At 38.2% G+C, this 27860-nt stretch overlaps 1 protein-coding gene across 9 annotated transcripts in view; it reads left to right on the plus strand.

Moving 5' to 3' along the window:
• ANKIB1 (ankyrin repeat and IBR domain containing 1) overlaps nt 1–27860 on the plus strand; it is a 158751-nt gene that overhangs the window by 80370 nt on the left and 50521 nt on the right. For 8 of the 9 annotated variants that reach the window (XM_089917621.1, XM_089917623.1, XM_022585669.2 and 5 more), the window contains 2 exons: nt 9426–9726; nt 23947–24129. In XM_089917621.1, the coding sequence (XP_089773747.1) occupies nt 9426–9726; nt 23947–24129 (484 nt within the window). Of the gene's footprint in view, nt 1–621; nt 1197–9425; nt 9727–23946; nt 24130–27860 lie in introns of those variants that run through there. The other variant, XM_089917624.1, reaches the window with a different exon arrangement.

Below are 27860 nucleotides of genomic sequence, written 5' to 3' on the forward strand. Positions count from 1 at the left end.
GCATATATTGAAGAATCCTTGCCTCCCTGGTATAAATCCCACTTGATCATGGTGTATGATTTTTTTAATGTGTTGCCGGATTCAGTTTGCTAGTATCTTGTTGAGGATTTTTGCATCTATGTTCATCAGTGATATCGGCCTGTAATTTTCTTTTTTTGTGATATCTTTGTCTGCTGTTGGTATCAGGGTGATGGTGGCCTCGTAGAATGAGTTTGGGCACGTTCCATCCTGTGCAATTTTTTGGAAGAGTTTGAGAAGGATACGTATTAGCTCTTCTCTAAATGTTTGATAGAATTCACCTGTGAAACCATCTGGTCGTGGACTGTTTGTTGGAAGATTTTTAATCACATTTTCAATTTCAGTATTTGTGATTGGTCTGTTCATATTTTCTATTTCTTCCTGGTTCAGTCTTGGAAGGTTCTAGTTTTTTAAGAATTTGTCCATTTCTTCCAGGTTGTCCATTTTATTGGCATATAGTTGCTCATAGTAGTCTTTTATGATCCTTTGTATTTCTGTGGTGTCAGTTGTAACTTCTCCTTTTTCATTTTTAATTATATTGATTTGAGTCTTCTCCCTTTTTTTCTTGATGAGTCTGGCTAATGGTTTATCAATTTTGTTTATCTTCTCAAAGAACCAGGTTTTAGTTTTATTGATCTTTGCTATCATTTCTTTCGTTTTTTCTTCATTTATTTCTGATCTGATCTTTATGATTTCTTTTCTTCTGCTAACTCTGGGATTTTGTTGTTCTTCTTTCCCGAATTGCTTTAGGTGTAAGGTTAGGTTGTTTATTTGAGATGTTTCTTGTTTCTTGAGGTAGGATTGTATTGCTATAAACTTCCCTCTTAGAACTGCTTTTGCTGCATCACATAGGTTTTGGGTCATCGTGTTTTCATTGTCATTTGTCTCTAGGTATTTTTTTATTCCCTCTTTGATTTCTTTGATGATCTCTTTGCTCTTTAGTAGTGTATTGTTTAGCCTCCATGTATTTGTGTTTTTTATAGTTTTTATCCTATAATTCATTTCTAATCTCATAGTGTTGTGGTTGAAAAAGATGCTTGATATGGTTTCAATTTTCTTAAATTTACCAAGGCTTGATTTGTGGCCCAAGATGTGATCTACCCTGCGGAATGTTTTCTGTGCACTTGAGAAGAAAGTGAATCCTGCTACTTTTGGATAGAATGTCCTATAAATTATCAGTTAAGTCTATCTGGTCCAATGTGTCATTAAGGGTTGTGTTTCCTTATTAATTTTCTGTCTGGATGATCTATCCATTGGTGTAAGTGGAGTGTTAAAATCCCCCACTATTTTTGTGTTAATGTTGATTTCCCTTTTTATGCCCATTAGGGTTTGCCTGATGTATTGAGGTGCTCCTATGTTGGGTGCATAAATATTTACAATTGCTATATCTTCTTCTTGGACTGTTCCCATAATCATTATGTAGTGTCCTTCCTTATCTCTTGTTAGTCTTCATTTTAAAGTCTATTTTGTCTGATATGAGTAATGCTACTCCATCTTTCTTTTGATTTCCATTTGCATGGAATATCTTTTTCTGTCCCCTCACTTTCAGCCTGTATGTGTCCCTAGGTCTGCAGTGGGTCTGCTGTAGACAACATATATCGGGTCTTGTTTTTGTATCCATTTATGCAGTCAGTGTCTTTTGATTGGAGCATTTAATGCATTTACATGTAAGGTAATTATCAATATGTATGTTTCTATTACCATTTTCTTAATTGTTTTGGGTTTGTTTTTGTAGGTCTTTTTCTTCTCTTGAGTTTCCTACCTCGAGAAGTCCTTTTAGCATTTGTTGCAAAGCTGGTCTGATGTTCGTGAATTCTCTTAGCTTTTGCTTGTCTGTAAAGCTTTTGATCTCTCCATCAAATCTGAATGAGAACCTTGTTGGGTAGAGTAATCTTGGCTGTAGTTTTTTCCCTTTCATCACTTTAAATATATCCTGCCACTCCCTTCTTGCCTGCAGAGTTTTTGCTGAAAGATCAGCTGATAACCTTATGGAGATTCCCTTGTATGTTATTTGTTGCTTTTCCCTTGCTGCTTTTAATATTTTTTCTTTGTATTTAATTTTTGTTAGCTTGGTTAATCGTGTCTCGTCTTGTTTCTCCTTGGGTTTATCCTGTCCGGGACTCTCTGCACTTCATGGACTTGATTGACTATTTCCTTCCCCATGTTAGGGAAGTTTTCCACTATAATCTCTTCACATATTTTCTCAGACCCTTTCTCTTTCTCTTCTTCTTCTGGGACCCCTATAATTGAAATGTTGGTGCGTTTAATGTTGTCCCAGAGGTCCCTGTGACTGTCTTCAATTCTTTTCATTCTTTTTTCTTTATTTTGGTCTGCAGTAGTTATTTCCACTATTTTATCTTCCAGGTCACTTATCCTTTCTTCCACCTCGGTTGTTCTGCTGTTGATTCCTTCTAGTGTATTTTAAATTTCATTTATTGTGTTGTTCATCACTGTTCATTTGTTCTTTAGTTCTTCTAGATCCTTGTTAAATATTTCTTGTATTTTCTCCATTCTATTTTCAAGATTTTGGATCATCATTTCTACCATTACTCTGAATTCTTTTTCAGGTAGATTGCCTATTTCCTCTTCATTCATTTTGTTGTGGGTTTTTATCTTGCTCTTTTGTCTGCAACATATTTCTCTGTCTTCTCATTTTTTACTAACTTACTGTGTTTTGTCTCCTTTTGTCAGGCTGCAGGGTTGTAGTTCCTCTTGCTTCTGGTGTCTGCCCCCAGTGGGCGAGGTTGGTCCAGTGGCTTGTGTAGGCTTCCTGGTGGCGGGGACTGTGTTCTGGTGGGCGGAGCTGGATCTTGTCCCTCTGTTGGGCAGGGCCACGTCAAGTGGTGTGTTTTGGGGTGTCTGTGGGCTTAATACGACTTTAGACACCTGTCTGGTGTTTCCTTTGTTCTTAATTGTTTGGAGATCAGTGGCTCATAATTTCTTTATTAAAGCCTTCAATATCCTATACTAGAATCAGAAATTACCTTATTGCTCTCCCTTCCTAAGAATAAGCAACTCTCATCTCTTTAATCTGTGTATCTTTTGTTTTTCAAAATTTATTTAGTACAGAGAAAATGACAAATCATGATTATTTTAAATGATTAGTTGATTTTGGAATTAAATTACTCTTAACACTGTGTCATGTAGAATAAGGATAAATAGCATTTACGCATCATCATTAAGTGAAATACCAACTCTGTTTTAACTATTTGTGTTTTAGATAGCTTCAGTTATTTCACCATGTGTAACCTTGCTTAAACTTTCTAACAGATTGATGGCCATTATTTTCTCATGCTGCCTCATGTAATCTGGCATACCTGCCTGCTAGCTTCAGTATAGACCCTGGCTAAGCTTGCCTAGATTCCTGACACATGACATATATGGGTATACAAAGGAATATACCTAGCCAGAGACAAAATACTTTAGTTCCCACAAAGTAAATTACCCATTTGCAGTAAGGCCTTATTTTATCCCCATTTCCTTTAGCTTTATGGCACCTGCAACAGCAGGCATACCTTTCCCCTCTTCTCAGGCATAATAATACAGCAAAAGAAGGGTAGTTTACAATTTAGGAGCTAGTTTGCCTCTGTATCTCTCTGAACCTAGTTTACATTATACCATATCACAGTGCTTCTTTCATGGGAAACTAAATTCATATTCATAAATAGTTACTAATTAATGTAGCAAAAAGACTGTTTAGACTTTGGAGTCAGCATGTTCTAGTTTGGATATACAGTTCATTAGTTGTAGCTTCTTAGGAAAGTCATGTATAAAATGGGGAATTAGAGTGCTTATTCCTTAGATTTTACAGGACAGCTTCTTGTGCTTCCTTGGAAATAAAAGGGGCCTGTCTTTTGGTATAAATAAAATATAAAATCTTTATTAAAGCATGTCTTTATCAAAGCATATGTTAATACTAAACTCTGAGAATTAAAATAGAGTTTCCAGTTATTGATATCTATTTTTTTGACTCATGTTTCAGGAGTTATTAAATTCTTTTAAATGGTTCAATGCAGTTCTCTTCTCCTAACCTCCCTTGTATGCAAACACTATAAGGGCAGGGAGTTAATCTGTTTTCTTAACAATATGCCTAACTTCTAAAATAGTACCTGGCAAACAACGACTGCTCAAAAATAATGTTGCATGGAAGAAAAGTTTTAAAAGCAACTGAAAGTGTATGTGTATGTTAAGTGACTGGGAGGATAAGAGTGTTATGGCAAGAAACTGAGGCCCTAAGAGAGAACACTGTTATTTTGGGGGGAGCTCAACTGAATATGAGATAATGATGAAATATGCAAGAGAAATGGGACTCTGAGAAGTTAGAATATGGTCTAAAGGTCACATTAGACAGGGTGAAAGAGAATTAAGAATTATCACAGAAGTGATAGTAGAAGCCCTTTGAGAGAAACCATGATTCTGCTACCACTGTCTATTATTTGGGTTCTGATAAAAGTTTACAGCTTACAAAGTGTATTCATAGAAACCATTGAAAGATAAGTGACTTTAAGAGTAGATGTGCTCTCTGAAAGGAGGGAATGTGTATGGAGAAGTAAATAGATTCAGGAAGTGAATTTGCTTCCAGTAAGGGGATAGGAAAGTGAAGCCATCTTCATGGGTAAAAGATTGTACTGAAAAAATTAAGAGGTCTGTTAAAAAGATGTGTAGTAGGACTTCCCTGGTGGCGCAGTGGTTGAGAGCCCGCCTGCCGATGCAGGGGACACAGGTTCGTGCCCCGGTCCGGGAGGATCCCACATGCCGCGGAGTAGCTGGGCCCGTGAGCCATGGCCGCTGAGCCTGCGTGTCCGGAGCCTGTGCTCCGCAACGGGAGAGGCCATGGCAGTGAGAGGCCCGCGTGCCGCAAAAAAAAAAAAAAGTGTAGTTATGGAAACCGAGGTGATACAGAGGTCAGGATATAAATGGATTATTAGTTTCAGATTAAAAACAAGAATTGAGGACAGTGATAAGAATTTAGCTCTGAAAGAGTGCAATTTTAGTACAGTGATCAGAATAGGGTCGTACTGAGGTGGAGATTAAATGTAGAAGAAATATAGGTAGCAGATATAAACTGACTGTTTGATAATTAACAGTGAAAGAATCTAGAAAAACAGATGGCTTCTGGATGGGTTATTAGGGTCAAATGAAAGGGATTTTTTTTTCCAGGTTAATGTTTTCCTTATTCCATCTTCCTGCCAATTATCTCCTGTCCTTGTTCCAGAATTAACCTTATATGCAAGTAGTAAAATATACTTCATGATTACTGGCATAGTTATAGAAAGGTGCCTATCTAAAACTTACATATCAATTATAAATTTATAGTTCTGTTCATTCATTCATGTAAATTAAAGAAGATTCTGCTTTTTAAATTAAACATAATAAAAAAGTAGTAATATGAATCAATAAAATTAGAACATCCAGCTTTACAGTTTTAGTACAAAATATTTATGCAGGTATTGTACTATGTCTAATAAATTTGAGAATCTTTCCTGAATAAATATGTATAAAGAAGCTATTTTAATACTTTAACTTCAGAATAATAACGTTTGTTTGGTTTGATTAATCAGAGTCTGGCAGATTGGGTATAAGAACATTTGCAAAATTATCACACTATCTCTTCCCTCTATTGGGGAGGATCTAGAATTGTTTAATGAGAGAGAGATTGATAGAGAAAGAGAGCTTTCTCCATATCAGCTGACATCCTTCCAACTTGTATTAAATTCCGTGCTGATAATTCCTTGTATTAAATTCCATGGTTTGTTTCTCTCCTGAACAAACTAAAAGAGAAAATAAATGATATATTGGAAATAGGGATAGGAAAGGCTAAATAAATGTGGTTGTACAGAATCTTATAGACTCTGAATTAATTTTAATAATTTATTTCTAAATTAAATTTTTAAGAATATGAAATCTTTTTTATTCTTAATAATGCCTCTTAGAAGAAGTTTTAATCTTGAACACATTTTTAGAGTATTGTCTAGATTTTGGTTATTCATTATAATCCACTATAATTCAACCATTATAAATACAGGGAGATATCACTGAGAATATTATCATCAGTTGTTGACTTAGGGAAAATATATTTTTCCTTTTTTTTTCTTTTAAACTATGAAGCAACATTATGGTTATATAAATAAATAAAACTACTCACATTCCTGCCTCCCTTAAACAACTGTTAGAATTATTCCTTGTTCCCTTCTAGTTTTAGCTATAAGTGTTCATAGATAGACTTTTCAATGACTTTATAATTTATAATTTTCTATTGTATAGAAAGACCATGATTTATGTTTCCCATTTTTCCTATAACCAGACATTTAAGTTACTACAGATTTTTCTATTCAAGATAACAGTATATTGAATGTCATTGTTCCTATAGATTTTTATTCTTTAAGTTATTTCCTTTAGGATAAATTCCAGGAGTAGGTTTACTTGGTCAAAGACTATCAACCATATATTAGTTGGTTATATATATTACATATATTAAGTATATATTTATGTTGATTATATATATGTTAGCTATTATGTAACTTGTGTAAGATCATATAGCTAAAAAGTGACAGAACTGGGATTAGAGTCTGGCAGTCTGTACTAGATACCATGTTCTTTACCAGTCGGCTACACTGCTGGCTTGAGAGATCTACAATTCTATCTTAATATATTCCCAATAAAAGTAATATTCATTCAGTTCATCTATCAAAATTATAGCAAGAGTCTGCTCTGTGTCTGACACTGTATTGGGGATTCAAGAAAGAACAGGATATAGACCCTGCCATAGAAGGCTGTAAACCAAGTGGGAGAAGGGAAAAGATATGTAAGAAAGTAACTGTGATACAATGTAATGAATTATATAATTAGAATATTATAGGAAGACAAAGAAGGGAATGACCAAATGCCACTGGAGGAGGCCACGTTGTGTAAAGAGGCTTCTAAGTAGGGCTGGGTTTGTTTAGATGGCTAGGTCAGGTCTTGGGGAACCAAATAGCAGAGCAAGCAATGAAGAGCCTACAAATGTACTGCAGGGGTCAGAAGGCCATAAAGGCTATGTAGGACTGTAGAGAAAATATGCACAGTTAGGGTTTTCTGAGCAAATTTTATTAGAACTTGGGACCTGGGCTTAAAAGACAAGCCTTGGAAGTTAAACTTTGACTGAGTAGAGATTGAGAACTCCAGAGAGGTTTACCTCTCAGGAGATACATGTTTACATTTGAATAAGGTGTGGATGAGACCTAAGACCATTGAGACGTTCCCTAAGTTGTAAGACTCAGAGATGCTAGTCTTATCTTCTGCCCAGAAACATATTTTACATTCCAAACCATAAGAACCCAGGATCTTCCCTAGGACAATTTGTTCACACTCAAGGATAGGATAGGTTCCCCCACTCTGACACCCCCCCACCCGCTTCTCTCCCTGCCTCCCCCCATCTCCAGAGGGGAGGAGGTCTGCTATACAAGCCTTCCAGAGTCTTATTTTTGCAGCTAATTGCTTTATTAACTTCCTATTGTTGCTGTAACAAATTACCACAAACTTGGTGACTTAACACAAATTTACTATCTTAAAGCTCTGGAGATCAGAAGTCTCAAATGGTTTCACTGGATTAAACTCAAGGTTTTGGCAGAGCTGTATTCCTTCTGCAGGCTCCTGGGTAGAATCCCTTACCTTACCTTTTCCAGTTTCCAAAAGCTGCCTGCACTTCTTGGCTTGTGACCCCTTCTACCATTTTTAAAGACAGAGCATAGCATCTTCGAATATCTCTCTGATTCTCACCCTCCTGTCTTTCTCTTCTAAGGACTCAAGATTACATTGGGCCCACCTGGATAATCTAGGATAATTTCCCAATGTCAAGAACCTTAACTTAATCTTATCTGCAAAGTCCCTTTTACCGTGTAAGGTAACATATTCACAGGTTCCAGGAATTAGGACATAAACCTCTTTGGGGTGGGGACATTAGTCTGCCTGTCACATTCGCCCACAGCGCAGACCCCAGTACATGTATTGTACTGTGATGTCTGATCGGGCTTGGATTGCATTACCCCAGTGGTAAGAGTTGGGTTATGAGGGACTGGCATGGTTATTATAAGTAATAATATTTCATTTGTTTCTGCTTCAGAGACTTCATGTCTTACTTTCAGGCTAGTTTTGAAGGGCTATATTGCCGAGCTGTGTAGAATCTTGAATTATAAAAACAGGAAATATGCAGAGTTGTTCTGAAAGTTGTCTGGGACCTTCTACTACTTTAGGACAACTTACTCAGCCTTTTTCTGATAAGAGCGTTCCACCTTGGCTAACTCATTCAAATTGAAAAGCCCATCCTAGTTCCTTTTTGGTCAGGGTTTTTGGTTTTTCTTGTTCTAAGCTGAAACTAACCTAAAAACAATTCAGATGAATCTAGGATTTAAGAGTTTGACTCTGCTCCCTTCCCATTGCTCTTCTGTACTTGGACATAGGAACGCAAATGATACCATACCTCCGCAGTAAATGTGATTCATCTTCAGATATGGGACTGTATGCCCATTTCATAGTGTATTTGTGTTTTTTAGTACAGGCTGACTGTATTTTAGTAGGTTTTATCCAACTCATTTTCCAGTATCCTATTATGGCCACTGAACTGGCTCAAATATTAGTCCATTGACCCTAGCTCAAGGATGTAGTGGATGCTAGGCATGGATGCTAGGCACAACTCTCAGATCTGGGTTTGGCAGTAGCTAAGGCAGCTCACCTAGACCTACCATTGGTAAGGGCTGCCACGTTGGAATTAGATCTTTTTCTCCCAGAACTAACCATAGCTTACTCCCCTCAAAAAGTATTACAACGTGTAATATGTGCCTTATTCTTTCAAAGGCTAGCCAAAGACTTAGGTAGAGAAATTTTTCCTAGATTTAACATTTAACGTTCCCACTAGCTCCCAGACTTATGCATTGCTTGCTTCGCTTATATTGTCACCATCCTTATTAAGTAAATATGTACTCAAGAAAAAAAATAGAGCAGAGCAATAAACAAAAAAAATTGGTGTGGTATGTTTAATACTGTACCTAAGGCATTTATGTTAATTGACATCTTAGTCTGTAAGTGGCCCTTTCGGTTCCTTTCCTTCTTCCTCCCCTTCCTTTTATCTTCCTTGTTTCTTCACTTCTCTTTCATTTTCCTTTTCCTTACCTTTCTTTTTTCTTCCTATGCCTTTTTCTCTTTAATTAGCAAATACTGTAAAGATATGCAACTTTGGTTTTTTGGTATTATTATTCTAGAATGGAGTTTTTTATAACTAAGAATTAGTCATTCAACGTATTTTGAAACAGTGCTTCAATAGAAATTGGATTAGCAGCTTAAAAGTAGAGGTTACCTTTTAAATGTATCTTCTGTGTACTATTTCAAGGTAGGAAAAAACTGATTTTCATCCTTTTCCTTTACCATTTTAGGACCTTTCTTTTTGGTAGAGATGGAAATCCAAATAAACGGAATGTACACAATGAAACATCTATGCATTTGTTATGTATGGGCCCTCAAATTATGATATCGGAAGGAGCCCTTCATCCTCGCTTAGCACGCCCCGCGGAAGATGATTTTAGAAGAGCAGACTGTCTGCAGATGATTTTAAGATGGAAAGGAGCAAAACTTGACCAAGGCGAATATGAGAGAGCAGCTGTTGATGCAGTTGATAACAAAAAGAACACACCCCTGCACTATGCTGCTGCCTCAGGGATGAAAACCTGTGTAGAGGTAAAACTTCGGTGGTGTTTTTTTTTTAAATATTCTGCATGGTAAAATCTGTGTCTTGGTAATGTGTAATAATCAGTTTTGTTTTACTTATCTTAACAGTTAATTTAGCTAGTCATTTCTGTCCCTTTTGTGGTTCTAAAAGAATCAGGAGCCCTTGTTTTAGGGAAAACAAACCCATAAACATTCATCCTTGGAAATAAAATGGAATTAGGAGCAATTGAAAATTTGCTAACATTCCTGAAGATAACAGTCATCATACAAACTCTATCATATTGAGAGTAATAGTTTTAGTAGAGATATGTTTTACATTTTTTGCTTATTTTTAGAAGCCAACTTATAAAATTTATACATATGGCAAATCTTGACAAGTGGGACCTTTAGCTATATATAGAATTGATCAGTTCCCTAAGCAATTGAAATATTAATGAATACATTTATTGGGGTCTTTTAAAAACATATATATATTAAAATGTGCTGGCTTTTTCTGTGTAGTCTGCATTAAAGTGCCTGAATACTCTATTGTAATTGAGTTTTTCCATATATGTTTTTCATATATATATAAATATCTAACAACAGGCTTAGATAAAATCAACCATATAGTGTAGGATCTTAACTAAGCTAAGAAATCATTACTCTTTGTACTGTCATCACTACTCTACATACAGAAGAACAGGTTTCTCTCAGCTATGTAGAAGTCAGTCCATACATAATTCTTAGAAGTTCTTTTGTATAGATGTACTTAAGTTTCAGTGGGGAGAATTATAGATTGAATCACAGAGTATCCAGTTACCAAAAATGTAGGACTTTATTGGAAAAATCAATGATCCAGATTAAATATATATTAATCAGATTAAAATACATATCTGAAAATTTAGTATTTCCTTAATGTTATTCATCTATATAAACTTTATATTTCTAAATTGATAAATATACCAAAAAACATGAAGGTCCTTCATTTTCTTACTCGTGTTAAAAGGTTATGGCCATTTAGGGACTTCCCTGGTGGCACAGTGGTTAAGAATCCTCCTGCCAATGCAGGGGACACAGGTTCAGTCTCTGCTCCAGGAAGATCCCACATACTGCGGAGTAACTAAGCCCATGTGCCACAACTACTGAGCCTGCGCTCTAGAGCCCGCAAGCCACAACTACTGAGCCCACACACCAAAACTACTGAAGCCCGCACACCCTAGAGCCTGCGTGCTGCAACTACTGAAGCCCGCGAGCTCTAGGGCCCGCGTGCAACAACTGCTGAGCCCATGTGCTGCAACTACTGAAGCCCGTGCAACTAGAGCCTGTGCTCCTCAACAAGAGAAGCCACTGCAGTGAGAAGCCCACACACTGCAACGAAGAGTAGCCCCCACTCGCTACAACTAGAGAAAGCCAGCGTGCAGCGAAGAAGACCCACTGCAGCCAAAAATAAATCTAAAAAAAAGGTTATGGCCATTTATATGATTTCTTTAGTGTATCTGAAGTGTCAGTTATTTTCACTTCTAGAACCTTTCTGATCTTATCTTGTGTTTATTGCTGTTGTTTGTGAAATTATTAATCTTTCAGAATCTTTGTCATTTCATCTCTTGGGTTTGTGTCACCTTTGCCCACTAGTTAATTAGTGACAGTCATTAACTTGAAACTAATTTTAAGCTTTGCTTTCTAACTTTGATTCACGGTGTGGTGGAAGGATGTTCTAGGATTTTGCGGGAGGGAGGCTATGGGCAGAATTCCTGAAGGCTTTTTACACAAGTCTTTTTGTATATTGTTCTATGCCCACCTCTTATGAAAGAATCACTGCCTATAGTGACTCATCATTGTTGACGGGACTGCATCATATTTCTCAAGTGAATTAGAGTAGAAAATATCTTATTCTTGATAGTAATAATAATGCTCTTAAACTGCTGCTTTAATATCTTGCTTCCAAAAATTCTCTATAAGCATTGCTTTAGTAGTTGTTCATTTTGAAGTATGTTTGCAATGACATGTTATTAAATTATTTTTAAAAATTGAATGTGGTGTTTTTACCAACATTGTTTTTTGCTCAGTGAAGGAAATTAGTACCAGGTTTATTCTGAACTGACAGGCCTGATGATTTGCTTGGTGTGAATGTATGTGTAAGTTTTAGCTGTTTGATCTGTCAGCAAATCACTTTATACAAACCACACCATTTAATGACTGTTTTCATTTTTTTGTGTTCAGAAGAGCTCTTTGACTTAATGTAAAACACCTCAAATAGAGCCCTATAAATACCTTCATTGCATTTATTCTAGTTGTCATCAACAGATTTTAGCACATCATTTTACCCATATAAAGCTATCTTAAATCTCTTATATATACTTGACTGTATACCCAGCCTTAGGTCTTAAATGACTTTTGATAATGTTTACTGTTAATTAAACCAGAAGAGTTTCACAGGGAAGTGTACATTAATTTCCAGAGGCCTTATGTTTTCTAGTTCTAGTGAGTAAAACAAATACATTGAAATACATAACCTACTATATAACTGTACTTCTTAGAGAATTAGTCCTCAAGTGTCTTAGTGTTTGTATAAGGTCTTCTAACATTCACTGTGCTCATTGGTACCAAGCATGATATAAAGGGTTTGGGTTGAGTAAAAGACTGTTATCAGATATTTACTAATTTTTTTCATTAAGCTAAGCTATCATAGTATGGTATATAGGGCACTGGTTTCTAGTCTTGGTCCTCACAGAGACTGTCTGTAAGACCTTGAGCGAATCACTCAACTTTGAGATTATCAGTGTCAACCATCCAATAGGAAACTATCACAGTTATCTCAAAAGACCCCTTTTAGTGCTAATTTTCTCTTAATCTGTGATTGCAGTAAAATATATCCCATTTTCAGTGTCTAGCCTTTGAGGTTAAATTGATTATTTTACTCCATGGTTAAGGTCAAGCTATTTTTTTTAACTCTTGAGGACACATCTATGGAAATACGTCTTTTCTAGTTGTTGATGTTTTTCTCTCTGTGTGTTTATTTAAGGACAGAGCTGATAAAGTCAACAGCAGACAATTTCATATGTGCATTTAAACACATACTTTCCTATGGCTCATTATTTTGAACCATATAAATGAAATGTTTAAAAACTTCCCCTTCTCTCTGTAATAACTGTGTTCCATAGTCAGCTAAAGGGACGCACACATACACACACAGAACATAACATAAAAGTATCTTTTTTTTAAATTTATTTATTTTATTTGTTTTTGGCTGCATTGGGTCTTTGTTGCTGTGGGCGGGCTTTCTTTAGTTGCGGTGAGTGGGGGACACCCCCCATCGCTGCACGCTGTGTGTGTGTGGGGGGGCCTGGGACCCTTGCTGCGGTGGCCTCTCCCCCTGCAGAGCATGGGCTCCAGGCGCACAGGCTTCAGTAGTTGTGGCTCGCCAGCTCTAGAGCACAGGCTCAGCAGCCGCAGTGCATGGGCCTAGCCGCTCCCCGGCATGTGGGATCTTCCTGGACCAAGGATTTCTGAGGTCCAGCTCTGTGCAGGTGAAAGGTCCCGCGGGGGTCCTGTTTTCTGCTTCCTAGTCTGGGAGAAGAGAGTGTCTGGGTCTCTTCAGGGAAATGCAGGAGGTTCAGCAGCCACAGGAGGACAGGGTAGAAGGAAGACTGAATCTAAACGCCTCCCTCCTTTTTCTCTTGTGCTGCTGGCTGCTGCCTCATGCTTTTTCCTCTCTTTCTATCTCTCAGAAGTTGTGCTGAGAGAAAAAAACATAGGCCAGAAAAGGGATGCACCCTGGACTGGTGTTTGTGGTGTGTGTGTGTGACTGGTGTTTGTGGTGTGTGTGTGTGACTGGTGTTTGTGGTGTGTGTGTGTGTGTTTGTGTGTGTGTCCCCAGAGGCTGGAACCACAGTTCCTCTGATGAACCCTGGAGGCGGCCCAGTTCCTGATTGGTGGTTGCCATGGAGACCCACCTAAGCCTCTTTCACCTGAGCTGTATTATCTGAAGAGGGCGGCTCTCTGACCTGACAGTCACCTGAGAAGACCAGGGGGTGAGAGCGAGCCTGTGTCCAGATGGCATTCTCTGCCCTGTCCTCTCCCAGCGGGCACTTGGGGTGGCACAAACTGGGGGAGCCAGACCATGCTCACTGCACCCTCTGTAGAGCCCTAGGTGGACCTGCTCAGGGCAGATGTTTCCAGCTACTTGGTGAATGGTTCCTGGCCAGAACCCACTCTTTCCACCCCCTCCCTCCACCAGGAGAGGGGTGATTCAGGAGCAGAGGGCAGGGGCCTTCACCTTTAATCACCACACCCTCACCTGTCCTCCTCTTTGCTAATCGAAATTCTCTCCTTCCCTCAAGTCAAGCTCAAGTGCAGAAAGTTCTTCTGATGTTCTGGAGGAGGGAGGGGCGAGGCTAAGGAAATAATCCAGGGAGAGGAGGAAAGATGGACTGTGATTATTGAGTTTGAGGTATTTGAGCTAACATGAGGGGCTGGCAGGAGCCCTCCTGTTGCTCTTCTCCCAAATCCCACATTCGCATCTGGGCCTCCTGCCTGTCTCTGTGCTCTGGGCACTGTCACTTGCAGACTGTTCTGGCTTCAGGCCCATGTGGGCCAGACTGCCCCTAACACATCAGAAACCGATGCATGCTGCCCTGTGGGGGGCCTCAGGGGTGCTCGAGTGGGCACTAAGCTGCATTGTAATAGACCTCAAGTGATGCTGTACCAGGTACCAGGTGGTAGGGTGACTTCTGGATACACCTTGTCCTGATTGTATTGAAAATAAAGCAGAAGGCATCGCCAAGTAGAAATTAAACCATGCCTGATGAGCTGCCTCACACTGCTCACCCGCCTGCCTGCGTGTTTTGACTGTGTTCCTGGGTGAAACGCCACTTTGCGCTTCCTCTGTGGCTGGTTCCATTAGGCATATCTGCCGTCCCTCCTCATCCAGCTGCTCAAGCAGGGGTCTTGAGTCAGGAGCTGGACCATATACCTCTCTTGACCAGTTCACAGCCCAACAGTCCCAAAGATTGAGAAGGTCTCTTGGGGACGGGAGACTCCCATGTTTTGAGGAGCTGAAGTTGACCTCCTCACACTCACAGTTCCCTGGTGGCCTCCACCCCAGGACCAGCTAAGGCCAGAGCAGCCTGGGGCAGGTAGCCAGGAGTCCCCACCTCTGAGCATCCCACCTCTATCCTGACGCAAGGGCAGAAATTCCAAGGCGTTTCCATGCTGGGGAGAAGGGAAGAGTGGGATGAGAAGGCTTTGCTCTCCCTTTGGGAAAGTTGCTAAAAAGTGACGAGAAGAGATCAGTGACTAAGTCACAAATTCGTTCATGCAGCACGTATGTCTAGAGCACTGTTGTGTGCAGGCATACCAGTTGCTGGCTGAGGGTGTGTGATCCCATTCCCCTCCCCCTCGCTCCACACTTCCCAGCCAAGCCCCCATGAGGCTGGGTCAGATGAGTAGAAGGTGGAATTCTTGCAGGAAAGTGGGGAGCAGAGACAATATTAGGGTTCAGAGCTAAATGCCTTTATCTTCCTGCTGTATAATCTTGGGTCCACCACAGACCATTCTATTTGAATGAAAAAATTCATCCCATGGATTAGTCTTAAAACCTCACCCTCAAACACACACGTGCACACATGCACACACACAACGCACACACACACACAATTAATGTAGAAGATCATGCCGGTTCTGAGCCATCAAAGGCAGATCCCTCTGCAGCAGTGTGCTAAGGACTTATGACCTGTGACTTTGGGGAACATGCACATAGATGACCAGGTTCTTAGCGTCCTCCCTCTTGACACAGCTGGCCCCTTCCCTGTACTTCTCAGTGATGCCTTCAACCAGGAGAGGAGGATCATCTCCTCTCTTCTCCCTCCCCCACCTGCTGCCTTGACACCACAAAGAGGGCTCGATGTTTGTGTTGACTGCTCATTTCTTTTCATCTGTTAACCTGTGGAGGCTTTGTGATTATCCACGCTGAGTGTGAGTTTGTATTGGGGAGAGAAGGTGGTTGTGTTTCTCTTCTCTCATTCGACATCAGTGGAGGTTGTCAAAGCATAGGTAAATATTCAGCAACCATTCAAATGGAGAAACACCAATGGGGCCTGTGACATTGCCTCACAAATGGTGTTTGATTAATAAATTGGAGATGTGGAATTGCGAAGCCATTGGTGCAGGGCTGGATTAAAAACATCTTAATCATAGAGTTTTTTTGGGAACTTGCAGGTGTGACAGTATCAGTGGCTAAATATTTTATATATATATATGTATATACATATATATACATATATATATGTATATACATATACATATATATATATATGGAATATCTAGCCCTGAAATTTCTCATGTTATATTGCTGCCTAGTTGACAGTGGACATTCCAACAGTCTCTCAAATTCAGTGTTTCCAAAACTGTACTCAGTCTTCTCTACCAGTTCCTCCTCTTGACTGCCTTATTCCTATTAATGATGCTACCGTTATCCCCATATCTAGTCTTGATACCTGGATTTACCTTGGGACTGTTTTTGTTTTGTTTTGTTTTGTTTTTGCGGCAAACTTACGCCACTCATTTGCAGAACAGAACTCTTCCTTGCCGCTTTTGGCCAGCCCCTTCTTTTTATCTCTGTTGGCCACCTTCTAACAACAGGTGCTTATATCAAATCCTCACTTTGTATTTTTCAGAACTTCCTTGAGTAGGAAAATCTGGAGTTTCACAAATATTTATCATTCAAAATTATTTATGAGATAAAAGTAACACAAAGAGGAGTGGGCTGCAATTGTTTGAAAATTAGAAATGCTTATATGTTAAACATTTATTAAGGCAAACTATAATTAAAGCCCCTTTAATTTTAATTTTTTCATATTTCAAAGAATTATTTCAAGGGTAAGCAAACTTTTTTCTGTGAAAGCCCAGATATTTTAGGCAACTGCTCAACTATGCTACAGTATCCTGAAAGCAGCCATAGACAGTGTATAAGTGAGCATGGCAGTGTTCCATTAAAACTTTGTTTATGGATATTCCCACTTGAATTTCTTATAATTTTCACATATCACGAAATAATCTTTTGATTCCTTTCAACCATTTTAAAACGTAAAAATAATTTTTAGTTTGTGGGCTATACAGGAACAGGCAGCAGGCTAGATTTGGCTCACAGGCCTTAGTTTGCAGTGGACCCCTGCATTATGCAAAGATTGGGAGAGGAAACCAAAGATGACTCCACACTATAGAAGCTTATTTTAAATATGTAAAATAACTATCAATATGTAGCAAGTCCTGTATGCTTTAAGTATACAAAGAACTTAAAAAATACTATGTAATGGATGCCCAGCGCACAAAAATGGAACTCCATTAAAATATAAATTTTACAAGAATTTAATATTATAAAAAACACACTTTTATCTTGGTTGCTGAGTTTTTGTTTTTCCACTTTGGAATAGAGATGGACTTTGGAGAGGAATGATGTGTTAGGTCTATTAGCAAGGCCCAATTAAAAGTTTAGTGATTTTTCTTCCCCTTTGCGGACTTCCCTAGATCAAGCCTAGTCATTAGGCCTCATTTTATTTATATTGGTGCTTCACCCATCACAGTGATTCAAGAACTGGTTGATGTGACAGAGGTGGTGGTTGTGTTTGATAGTGCTTCAGCTCTTTGTGAAAAGCATTTTTTAAAATGAGTATTATCTTTAGATATTTCCTATGCATCCTCGTTCCACTTGCTTATTCAAAGTTTTAAGTGTAGCTGCTCATTGTTAGATCAAATAAAGGTCACTAGAAAACCAAAGGTCATAAATCACACTTCCATTTACAGCTACAGGGGCTATTTGACACTTTGGCAGCTATCAGAGTATTTCACACTTCATTGAAAAGCCAAAACAATCATTCACAAATCATACTGAAGAGTTTTACTTAATTATATTGTGTTTTTAGCACCTGGGGTTTTAAAACTGTAAAAAGAATACAGAAATTGTAGTCTCAGCTCAGCAACTGAGTAACTTTGCCTGTTTCTGGGCCTCAGTTTTCTAATTTTTAATCAAGAAAGTTATGATTTTATTATTGCATCCAAAACATTATGATGCTAAGAGCTATTAATTATTTAGGCATTAACTGTTATAGGCATTGAAGGGAAGGAGACATCATTTAAATTTTACTTAGCCCAGAAGATTTCATGGGTAGTAGTAATATTTGAGTGGATGAGATTTCAGTTTAAGTATTTGGAGGAGGCTACTCAAAATGTGGCCCTCAGCACATTTTGTAGCATCAGTAACGCCTGGGAGCTTGTTATAAATACAAATTCTTGTGCCCCACAGACCTCCAGATTCCAAATCAGAATCTCTGGGGGTAGACTCCAGGAATGCTTTAAGCAAGTTTTACTGGTTATTCGTTTGCATGTTATAGTTTGAGAAGCACTCTTCTAGGTCTCAAACAAATGCAGATTGAAGTATTTTGCAGAGGTTTGATAAGACAGATGACTTAAAATGAAGATAGAAGCCATACTAAGTAGAAATACTAATGCCAAGAATTTTGGATTTATTTATAGAAAATTGAGCCATTTAAATTTTTTGACTGGTGGAGTGCTATTATGAAAGCAAATATAGTAAGATTAGCCTAATGGTTGTAATGTAGAATAGAGTTGAAAGGGGGGACTTCTAAAGGAGTGGTTCTTAAAGCCTTGCTACCCAGACAGTGGTCCTCAGACTGGCATTGGCATGAATTTGGGTACTTGTTGGGAATGCAGAATCTCAGGCCTCATCTCAGATCAGCTGAGTCTGAATTTGTAGTTTAACAAGAACCCCAAGGTGATTCATTCATACTCACATTAAAATTTGAGAATCCTTGGCTTAGAGCAGTAGTCTGTGGGACATAGAATGGAATCACCTGTAAAGAGTTCATATATTTAATCCCCACTCTAGATCACCCTAATATGACTATCAGATTACCTAGATGATTCATAAACAGTTTGGAAACCTTTGTGCTGAAACAGTGGTTGTAACCATGTCTGCACAAAAAATCCCATAGTGTAGACCATATCTCAAATCAATAAAATTGGAATTTCTGAGAGAGGACCCCCAGACACTAGTATATTAAACTTCTCCAGATGATTCTAGTGTTCAGCCAAGGTTGAAAACCAGTGTACTAGAGGGAGTGACAGGAGTTAGAATCTTATTGCATTAATTCTGCTGTGAACTGATAAAGGGCCTGGATTTGTATGGTGGTATTAGAAACGGAAAGAATGAGGCAGATGCATTTAGGTGACTTGGTCAGTTGATACAAGAAAGTAAGGGAGAGAAAAGTTAAAAATGATGGAGACTTTAAAATGTTAATATTAACAATGTTGAGCTATCTTTGGATAATATAATTTTCTCTTTGATTTTTTTGCATTTTCTGTAACAATCTGCTATCATATCTATAATTACAGTAAAATAAATTAACTTTATTTTTAAGTAAACTGAGGATGGTTTTGAACCTAGTTCACTTTGAACCCTGCTAACAATTGACAGATATTTTAAAAATGAGATGAGGTGTTGTATGTCAACTACACTTTAGTAGTAAAAAGAAAAAAAAAATTAAGTGAGATGAGGTGAAGGAATTGGTTAGAAGGAAGGGAGAATATCTTGCGTTTTCATTTAGAAGGAGATTGAGGTCTTAGATTATCCACGTGAAATGGTATTCAGGCTATTGAAGATTAGAACTAACTGGGAGTAATGAATATAGATTTAGAATTAAATGTTATCTGCAAGATAAGGTATAGATGAGAAATCCAAGGAAAAGACTATAGATAAAATTACAGAATTAAAGTCACAGCATCAACTTGGAGAATGCTTCTGTTTAAAGGGAGTGGGAACAGTAAGTGGCCTACAACAAAAACCAAAAAAGCAGAGAAGAGAACCAAAATAATACATTGTCGAGGATGCCAAGAGAAGAATTTCAAGGAGAGGAGGTAGTCAGTCATTTGATGTGCTTCAGAAAGGGCAAGGAATTACAAGACTGATAAGGCTGTTGGATTTGAGAGGTATTAATGACTTTCAGGAATATTATAGTCAAGTGGACAGAGTAGAAGTCAGATTGCTGGGAGAAATTGAGTAATTTGCTGAGGAAGTAGAGAGACAGCGGGTGTCAGTCACTAATTTGACAAATGTGGCCAAGAGAGAAAGTAAAGTTTTGGGGAAGTGACAAGAAGGCTAACAGAATTAAGATAGGGGACTCCTGTACCAGGAGCCAGTAGAAAGTCAGAGAGTGAAGATGAAAGGAATAATGGAGTGCTCAAGATCATAGAGGAAACAGATGAGGAAATGGTAATTTTACAACCAGAAGAGACTAAGAATCATCTTTTTTTACATTTTTTCTCAAGATTATGTAAGCCTCATTTTATAGATGGACCTGGTAAACCGAGACTTACAGAAGTTAAATGACTTGTTCAGAGTCAACCAGCCATTTAGATGATGGATCAAAGGGGTGGGAAGGGATTTGTCATGAACTAAGGGCTGTCCTTCCCCTCTTCCTCTGGGATTATGAACAGAAAGGAAGGCAAAATCGATAAACAGATGCACTGAGATAGTGATAATTGTATGTTTCTTTTAAGGTAGAAAATTGTATGTACCACCAAGTGTCTGAGATAGGCTAAAAAACACATTTGAATAAAATATTCAGTTCTCCTTGCTTGAGAGTGGAGAAAATGATACTTAGAATGCTTTGGTTGAAGCATTTAAAAACTACCTCTTCAGAACCACGTGTAACACCCTATTATGTAAAAGCAAAACACCTGACTTTATGCAGCAAAAGTTTAACAGATATCTTGACATCTTCTGCTTTCTTGTGTTCCAGCCTTAGGCCCTAAAGGTCAGTATGCTAAAATTCTTTTTTAAAAAGTAATCCTCCAATGTCAGGCAGTACTGGTGATAGCTAGCTAGCTTCTATGCCAAAGGTAGCATATACGTTGATTTTCCTTGCCAAGACAAATGCTGTAAACATGGACCCTCCATTCCATCACTGATTATGAGTTTCTGTCCAGGTACCAATTGCAGCAATGAGATACAGGTTTTTGTGGCCCCTCACCCCACTCCCATCAGACTCATCTGGGGACTCCTTTCGAATTACCAATCAAGGCAAGAAGTCTCAAGTTCTAAAAATAGTCAACAGTGACTCTCAACAATGACTTCTCACACATCCTTTTTTTGTTTGTTTTTAAACCCCAAGGAATGCAGTCTATACTCTGGAATGTTCCTCTTACCAATATTCTGGAATGGCACAGCCTCTTAAATTTTGTCTTTGCTTTTGCTAAAGAGTAGGGTGATTAAGTTAAAGATGATTTATCTTGTTTGCTAATATTTAGAATCTCTTCTGTGGTAGTATTTGTTGTGGAAGTAAATCAAGTCATGGCTTTGAAAGCCATCCCAGTGTGCATTTTCTGCTACTCTGAATATCAAAGAACCATAGAGTCAAGTCAGCTCTCAGTTCTGTAGCAGCCAGAAGCAAATAGTCTGTTTTGTGTTAGTGAAGCAGAAAGGCTGAAAACAGTAACAGACCCTGCAATAGGTATGATAAGTCTGTGGACTTAATATAAGTTGCCAGTATTGAACAGAGAAGGTAATATAAATATGTCAGTTTCCATGCCACACAGGCCATAGTCTAGGGTCATTGCTTGTCAAACTTTAATGTGCATAAGAATCTCCTGGAGATGAGAATCAGATTCTGATTTAGAGGCCTGGAGTGGGAGGGGCTTGGGTGGTAGCCCTGAGAGTCAGCATTTCTAACAAACCCCCTGGTGTCCTCGGACCACATTTAGACTAAAAAGGTTCCAGGTGGTAAATAGCAGCTGATATGACCTTGCCTTCAGGCTCTAGAAGGTGGCTGCAACAGTGACTGCTGAGAGCTATTGCTTCACAGATTTTTTTTCTGTAAAGGGCCAGATGTAATGGGTAAATATTTTAAGCTTTGTGACCACAAGTCTATGTTTCATATTCTTCTTGGTTTGTTTGTTTGCTTGTTTTTACAACTTAAAAAATGTTTTAAACCGTCTTAGCTCTGAGGTATACGTTTGGCTTAGAGCAAGAAGCCTAAGTCATATCCATTGGGCTTGTCAAGTTAGCCCATGGCTTCCAGGCCTGGCATTGGTATAAGTCCCTTATTTTATCAGGGCCTCTTGGGATGACTGTGGAGGAACCATAAGGATTAAGGATGACAGTTCCAAAAGCAATAAAAGAACTTTACAGGAAGATATGTGTGTTTGTTGGAGGGAGAGGAGATAAAATTATTTGGAAGAAAATGAAAAGAAGCTACCATTTTTATTAACCCACATAAAAAATGAAAATCTCTAAAAAGTATTCACATTTAGATCATAAATAAGATCTGGCCAGAACTTTATGGTGGGCCCGGAATACATTTGACTTCTTTATTTTGTGATCAGCCTATTCTTTGGGTCAGTACAATGTCCAGTCATGGTTAAGAACTTGGTCAAACTTGTGTCTGAATCCCAGTTCTACTGCTTATTAGCTGAGTAACTTTGGTCAACTTGTTTAACTCTTCTGAAACATTATAATATCCCTGCTACTTGGGGTTGTTAATATTAAGTAAGAATATGTATTTGAAGTCCCAGCATAGTGCTTAGCACTTAGAAAACAATAAGTGGTGGCTGTTACTGTGTTGTTATGGTTGTGACTGAATTCTATAAAAGAATCAGCTCCATGACTAATTGTCAGGCTGTCCTTTAGGGTTGTCCTAGATTATGGCCCTCATGGTATTCATGTCCTTGTTAATGTCTCTGCAGACATACTGGGGAAACTTGAACCTATAGCCCTTAATAACAACATATTTAACTTCTGCAAAACCAGTAGAAACCTCAGTAGTGCACAAGACAAGTCCCTATTCCATGTAATTTTAAAAGTGGGATTTCCTTGGGCGAAATCCTACCTTTAAATATCAAGAGATTTGATAGAGTATCTTCCCAACTTGGCTATCAGTAGCTATTCCCATTGCTTATTTTGAGGAATATTGAAAACAGTTTTGCTCTCATTGCTTATTTGGAGGAATATTGAAAACAGTTTTGCTTCAGTGATTTGCTCAACCGAATTTTATTTCAGCGTTTAGCTGGATAATGAATGATACAAATGAAAACTTTTGTCCACCTTGTCAGGGCATCCAGGTATTAGTGGTTAAAGTAACAGTATTGGCTGTGTCCTTCTTTTTTAAGAAAGATTTATAGAAATGTATAAAATTTAGAGCATTGAATGACTATAAAATTATTGATTTTTAAGTAAACTTTGGACAGAATGCTTAAGAATTTCTTTGTAAAGTTTAAGAAATTGGTTTGTTGTTGTTTTTAACCAAAGAAAGTCATCTTTTTTTTTTTAATAAATTTATTTCATTATTTATTTTTATTTTTGGCTGCATTGGGTCTTCGTTGCTGTGCGCGGGCTTTCTCTGGTTACAGCAAGCAGGGACTACTCTTCGTTGCGGTGTGAGGGCTTCTCATTGCTGTGGCTTCTCTTGTTGGGAGCACGGGCTCTAGGCGCGGGCTTCAGTAGTTGTGACATGCGGGCTCAGTAGCTGTGGCTCGCGGGCACTGGAGCACAGGCTCAGTAGTTGTGGTGCACGGGCTCAGTTACTCTGCGGCATGTGGGATCTCCCTGGGCCAGGGCTCGAACCCGTGTCCCTTGCATTGACAGGCAGATTCTTAACCACTGCGCCACCAGGGAAGCCTCAAAAGGAAGTCATCTTAATGCTAATAAGCAAGAATTGCTTATCTTAAAATTAGAAGCCACTGGTATCTAAATAACTTTTATTGTCATTTCAGATACATACTGTTGAATTTTTGTTGTGCTTACTTTATTAAAATTTTTCTAATAGGCAGCATGAAATAACTTGTCATTTAAATCTATAGTTACAAGGTTTTTTCTTTTTTTTTTAATAAATTTATTTATTTATTTTTGGCTGCATTTGGTCTTCATTGCTGCGTGCGGGCTTTCTCTAGTTGTGGCAAGTGGGGGCCACTCTTCCTTGCGGTGCACGGGCTTCTCATCGAGGTGGCTTCTCTTGTTGGAGAGCAGGGGCTCTAGGTGCGCCAGCTTCGGTAGTTGTGGCTCAAGGGCCCTAGAGCACAGGCTCAGTAGTTGTGGCGCACAGGCTTAGTTGCTCTGCGGCATGTGGGATCTTCCCGGACCAGGGCTTGAACCCGTGTCCCCTGCATTGGCAGGCGGATTCTTAACCACTGTGCCACTAGGGAAGTCCTATAGTTGAAAGTTTTTGAAAAAATCTTTTTTAGCTTTTAGTAAAACATGGAGGAGACTTGTTTGCTGAGAATGAGAATAAAGATACTCCTTGTGATTGTGCTGAAAAGCAACACCACAAAGATTTGGCCCTCAATCTGGAATCTCAAATGGTATTCTCACGAGATCCTGAAGCTGAAGAAATAGAAGCTGAATATGCTGCATTAGACAAACGAGAGGTAAGTTTTTTTTAATAAAAAAATTACATGGATTTTATATTAAATTTTATTTTTTTCTTCTTTAAAACCCAGTTTGTGTGGTCTTCTTTGCAATATGCTAAATATCCTGTGATCTACATAGCCATAAGTATGAAAATACATCTAGAAAACCTGGAGGTGGTGTCTGTCCTTTAGCATATGTAAGTATGTTTAATTACGTATAAATAGAGATGCTGACTCCAAGACTCCAGTCCTGTACTTCAGTCTCTGCCTGTCTTCTGGATTGCTCTTATCAACAAACATGCTTTGGTAACTCCCATCTTAAAAAACAAAACGACCTCTCCATTGACCACTCTTCCCCAGCCCTGTCCCTGTCCCCCTTCACTTGTAGCCCCATATCTCTGATCTTCATATGAGAAAGACAAAACTTAGGAGCTATCTATACATACCAACTTCCTCACCTTCCCTTCACTCTTCAGCCCATTGCAGTGTGACTTTCTTCCCTTCTACTCTGATGGAACTGCACTGATGTGGACATCAAGAGTCACTGTGTTGCCAAATCCAGTAGGTGCTTTTCTTACTTGAATTCTTCGGCACCACTTGACATAATTAACCACTCCCTTAGTGAAACACTCTTCCCTTGGCTTCAGTGACATTGCTTTCTGGTTTTCCTTTAAGTCTTCCTTGTCTCAGTAAACATTACCTCCATCCACTCAAGCATAAATGTGGCAAGCATTCTCGATTCCTCACATCCAAGCAGTCTGGGAATTCTGTCAGTTTACCTCCAAAGTTATAACCTAAATCCATTTACTCCTCCCATTCTCTACGCCTACCTCCCTAGGTCCTCTCCACCTTCACTTCTCATCTGAACTACTATAGTAGTTTCCTTACTGGTCTCCTTCCTTCTGTTCTCGTCCCCTTAGAATCCATTTTGTGCACAGTAGCCAGAGTGCCTTTTAAACTTAAATTAGATCATATCACTTAAACCATAGAGTGACTTTTCATAGCACTTAGAATAAAATCCAAACTGTTTGCTCAGATATAAGACCTTATATGGTCTCGCCACTATTTACCTCTCCAACATCATCTCACTGGCACACTTTGCTCTAATTGTAGTACCTAGACTATACTAAAGCTTTTGCATTTCCTGTTCCTTATGTCTAAAATCATCTCCCAAGTTTTCTCTTGACTATATCAGTTCTGCAGAGAGGCAGTCTTAGAGCATTCTTTCTGAAGTAGACCCCTCTCCTTCCATTATTCTTTACCATATACCCTATTTATTTTTTGTAGCACTTATCACATGCTATAATTACTTTGTTTATATATTTTTATAGTTTACTTGTTTACTGCCTTTCTCTTTTATTAGATTGTCAACTTTATGAGGGCCAGAACCATAACTGCCTTATTTAGTAGAATATTTTCAGTGTCTAACACACCTGCATGCACAGTGGGCATCCATAAATATTTCTTAAATAAAGACATTATTATAAGACACAGTAAATTTTTTCCTCTAAAAACGATTCTGATTCTTCAGTGTTCAGTGCTAACTTGATTCTGAGAGGACTTATATAACTATTATTTGTATGTGTTTAGGCACTTTTATTTGCCATTCCTCTTTAAATTAGTTTTCTTTTTCTTTCTTTGTATCAGTATTGGACTGCTTTGAAGGTTATTGCTTGTTTGTGTTAATCTGAAAAAGAAGCAGTTTATCTTTGCAGCAGTAAAGAGAAAGGCACCTTCATCTTAATCCCTCCTGCAGAAGAAAGGGGTACTGCCCGCTTGGAACTGAGCAATGTATTGAAATGCATCACATGACCTAGTTATAGTTCCATTGCAGAAATTCAGAGTGAATATGTTACATGTTCATGAAGGCAGTATGTCTTTCTCCTTCAAGGACTATTTTTCTTCCATTGTAACCTATTTAGGTTTTAAACTGTGCATTAAAAAAAAAGAATTTATACAGATTGCTTTATATCAATATTATTCCTTTCTTAATGTATCAAGAGTCAAATTTTATTTGGTTCAACATAGATTAGGTAGAATGATGGCTAATCTGAAAAAGAACATTTAGGAAATATACCAGGAAATAAACAGTTGCCACCACTGGGAATATCAGGAAATATTGGTTTTCATTGCTGAGGCAGGAAAGATACCTGGAGTCCCAAATCTGAACTTGGAACACAGTTTCTAGAAGCAATGTTATATATAGTGTATAAATTCTAGACTGGAATGAGTACTACAAATTTAATCATTAAAGGATTTGAGAGTTTTGCAGGACAAAGTATGGTTCATAAATTAGCTTAAAAGCAAACTGTATATGATGATTTGGGGGCACTTTTTAAAGGATAGTTGGGTTAAATTTCCCCTTTTTCCTTTTTTAGTTAATCCCTATATAGAATAGTTTAGGTTAAATTTTTATTTCTTTTTCTACTTAAGGTTATAGGATACCTGTAATATGTAGAGATTCATGGCAGTATAGCTGAATGCATATATAGGTGTAGTAGACTATTAATACAGTATGATATGAAATGTATTCAGCATTAAGTTTTTACTATCATTTGTAAAAAGAGTAACACTGCAGACTGATTGAGTGCATGCTCTGCCCCTGTTTAAAGCTTTTTAACATCCCCAGTGATTTTTCTTTGATTTTTCTTCTTTTTTTGGCCGTGCTGAGTGGCATGTGGGATCTTAGTTCCCTGACCAGGTGTCAGACCCGCGCCCCCTGCGTTGGAAGCGCGGAGTCTTAACCACTGGACCACCAGGGAAGTTCTTTAATTTTTTAATTAAAATTTTTTCAGCCAAACACCCCTTTTATAAGAAGAAGCAGAATGAAAATTTAAAATATTCATTATTCTACCACTTATAAATGATACTTGTAACATTTTCCCTTCCATTTTTCATCAGTGTGATGATATTGTACATTTTACATCCTGTAGTTTTTTTTTTCCTTAACATTTTTTGATATTCACAGATTCATCATGGAAAACATTTTGAATGACTGCTAACTACTCTAACATGTAGATGTCCTATAACTCCCTGAAAGTATATTTGGGTTCCTTGCATTTTGTCACTTTTAAAAGTAACATTACAGTTGACCAGTTTTGTTCACATTGTGATTAGACCTTAGGATAGATTCCTATAAGTAAAGTTATTGAGTCAGTATTTTAAAGGCTCATGATACGTGATGCTTAGTCATTAAATGATAATCCAATTTCTGTTTTTACCCACAGTACATCAGAGGGCCATCTCACTGCAACCTTACCAATATTGAGGGGTGTTTTTGTTTTTTTCCAAACCTTGGCCAGTTTGTTAGGTAAAGAGTTTGTATACTTAAGGATGTTTGTGTTTTTATAACTTTTGACATTTTAAATTTACTGATTGTCACAAATTCCTTATATATTAAAATCAACACACTTTTTATGTTTAAATCTTGGCAGTTTCTTTTGCAGTCAAGTTTGTCAGTCTTCCCTGTCATTACTACACTCATTGCTTATATATGCTTCCCTGCCAGAAGACATCTTAGGATCAGGAAACATACATCAACTGAGAGAAATTACCCCTGGTGAATAGAGTTCCCACCATATGGGGTTAAGTAAGAATTGATGAAATGGTTTCCATGATAATCAAAAAAACAAAGCAAGAAATAAAGATAATATCTAGTTTTAAAATATCTGTAAATCAGTTGTAAGGGATAGGGCTTACTGACTGCCCAGAACTCTCTGGAATGTGTGATAGATGTTACCAAAGGACTT

This window comes from Delphinapterus leucas, chromosome 9 (genome assembly GCF_059928025.1).
Source record: "Delphinapterus leucas isolate spDelLeu-1000000601 "Yukka" chromosome 9, BTC_Dleu_Yukka2, whole genome shotgun sequence".
Classification (NCBI taxonomy): domain Eukaryota; kingdom Metazoa; phylum Chordata; class Mammalia; order Artiodactyla; family Monodontidae; genus Delphinapterus; species Delphinapterus leucas.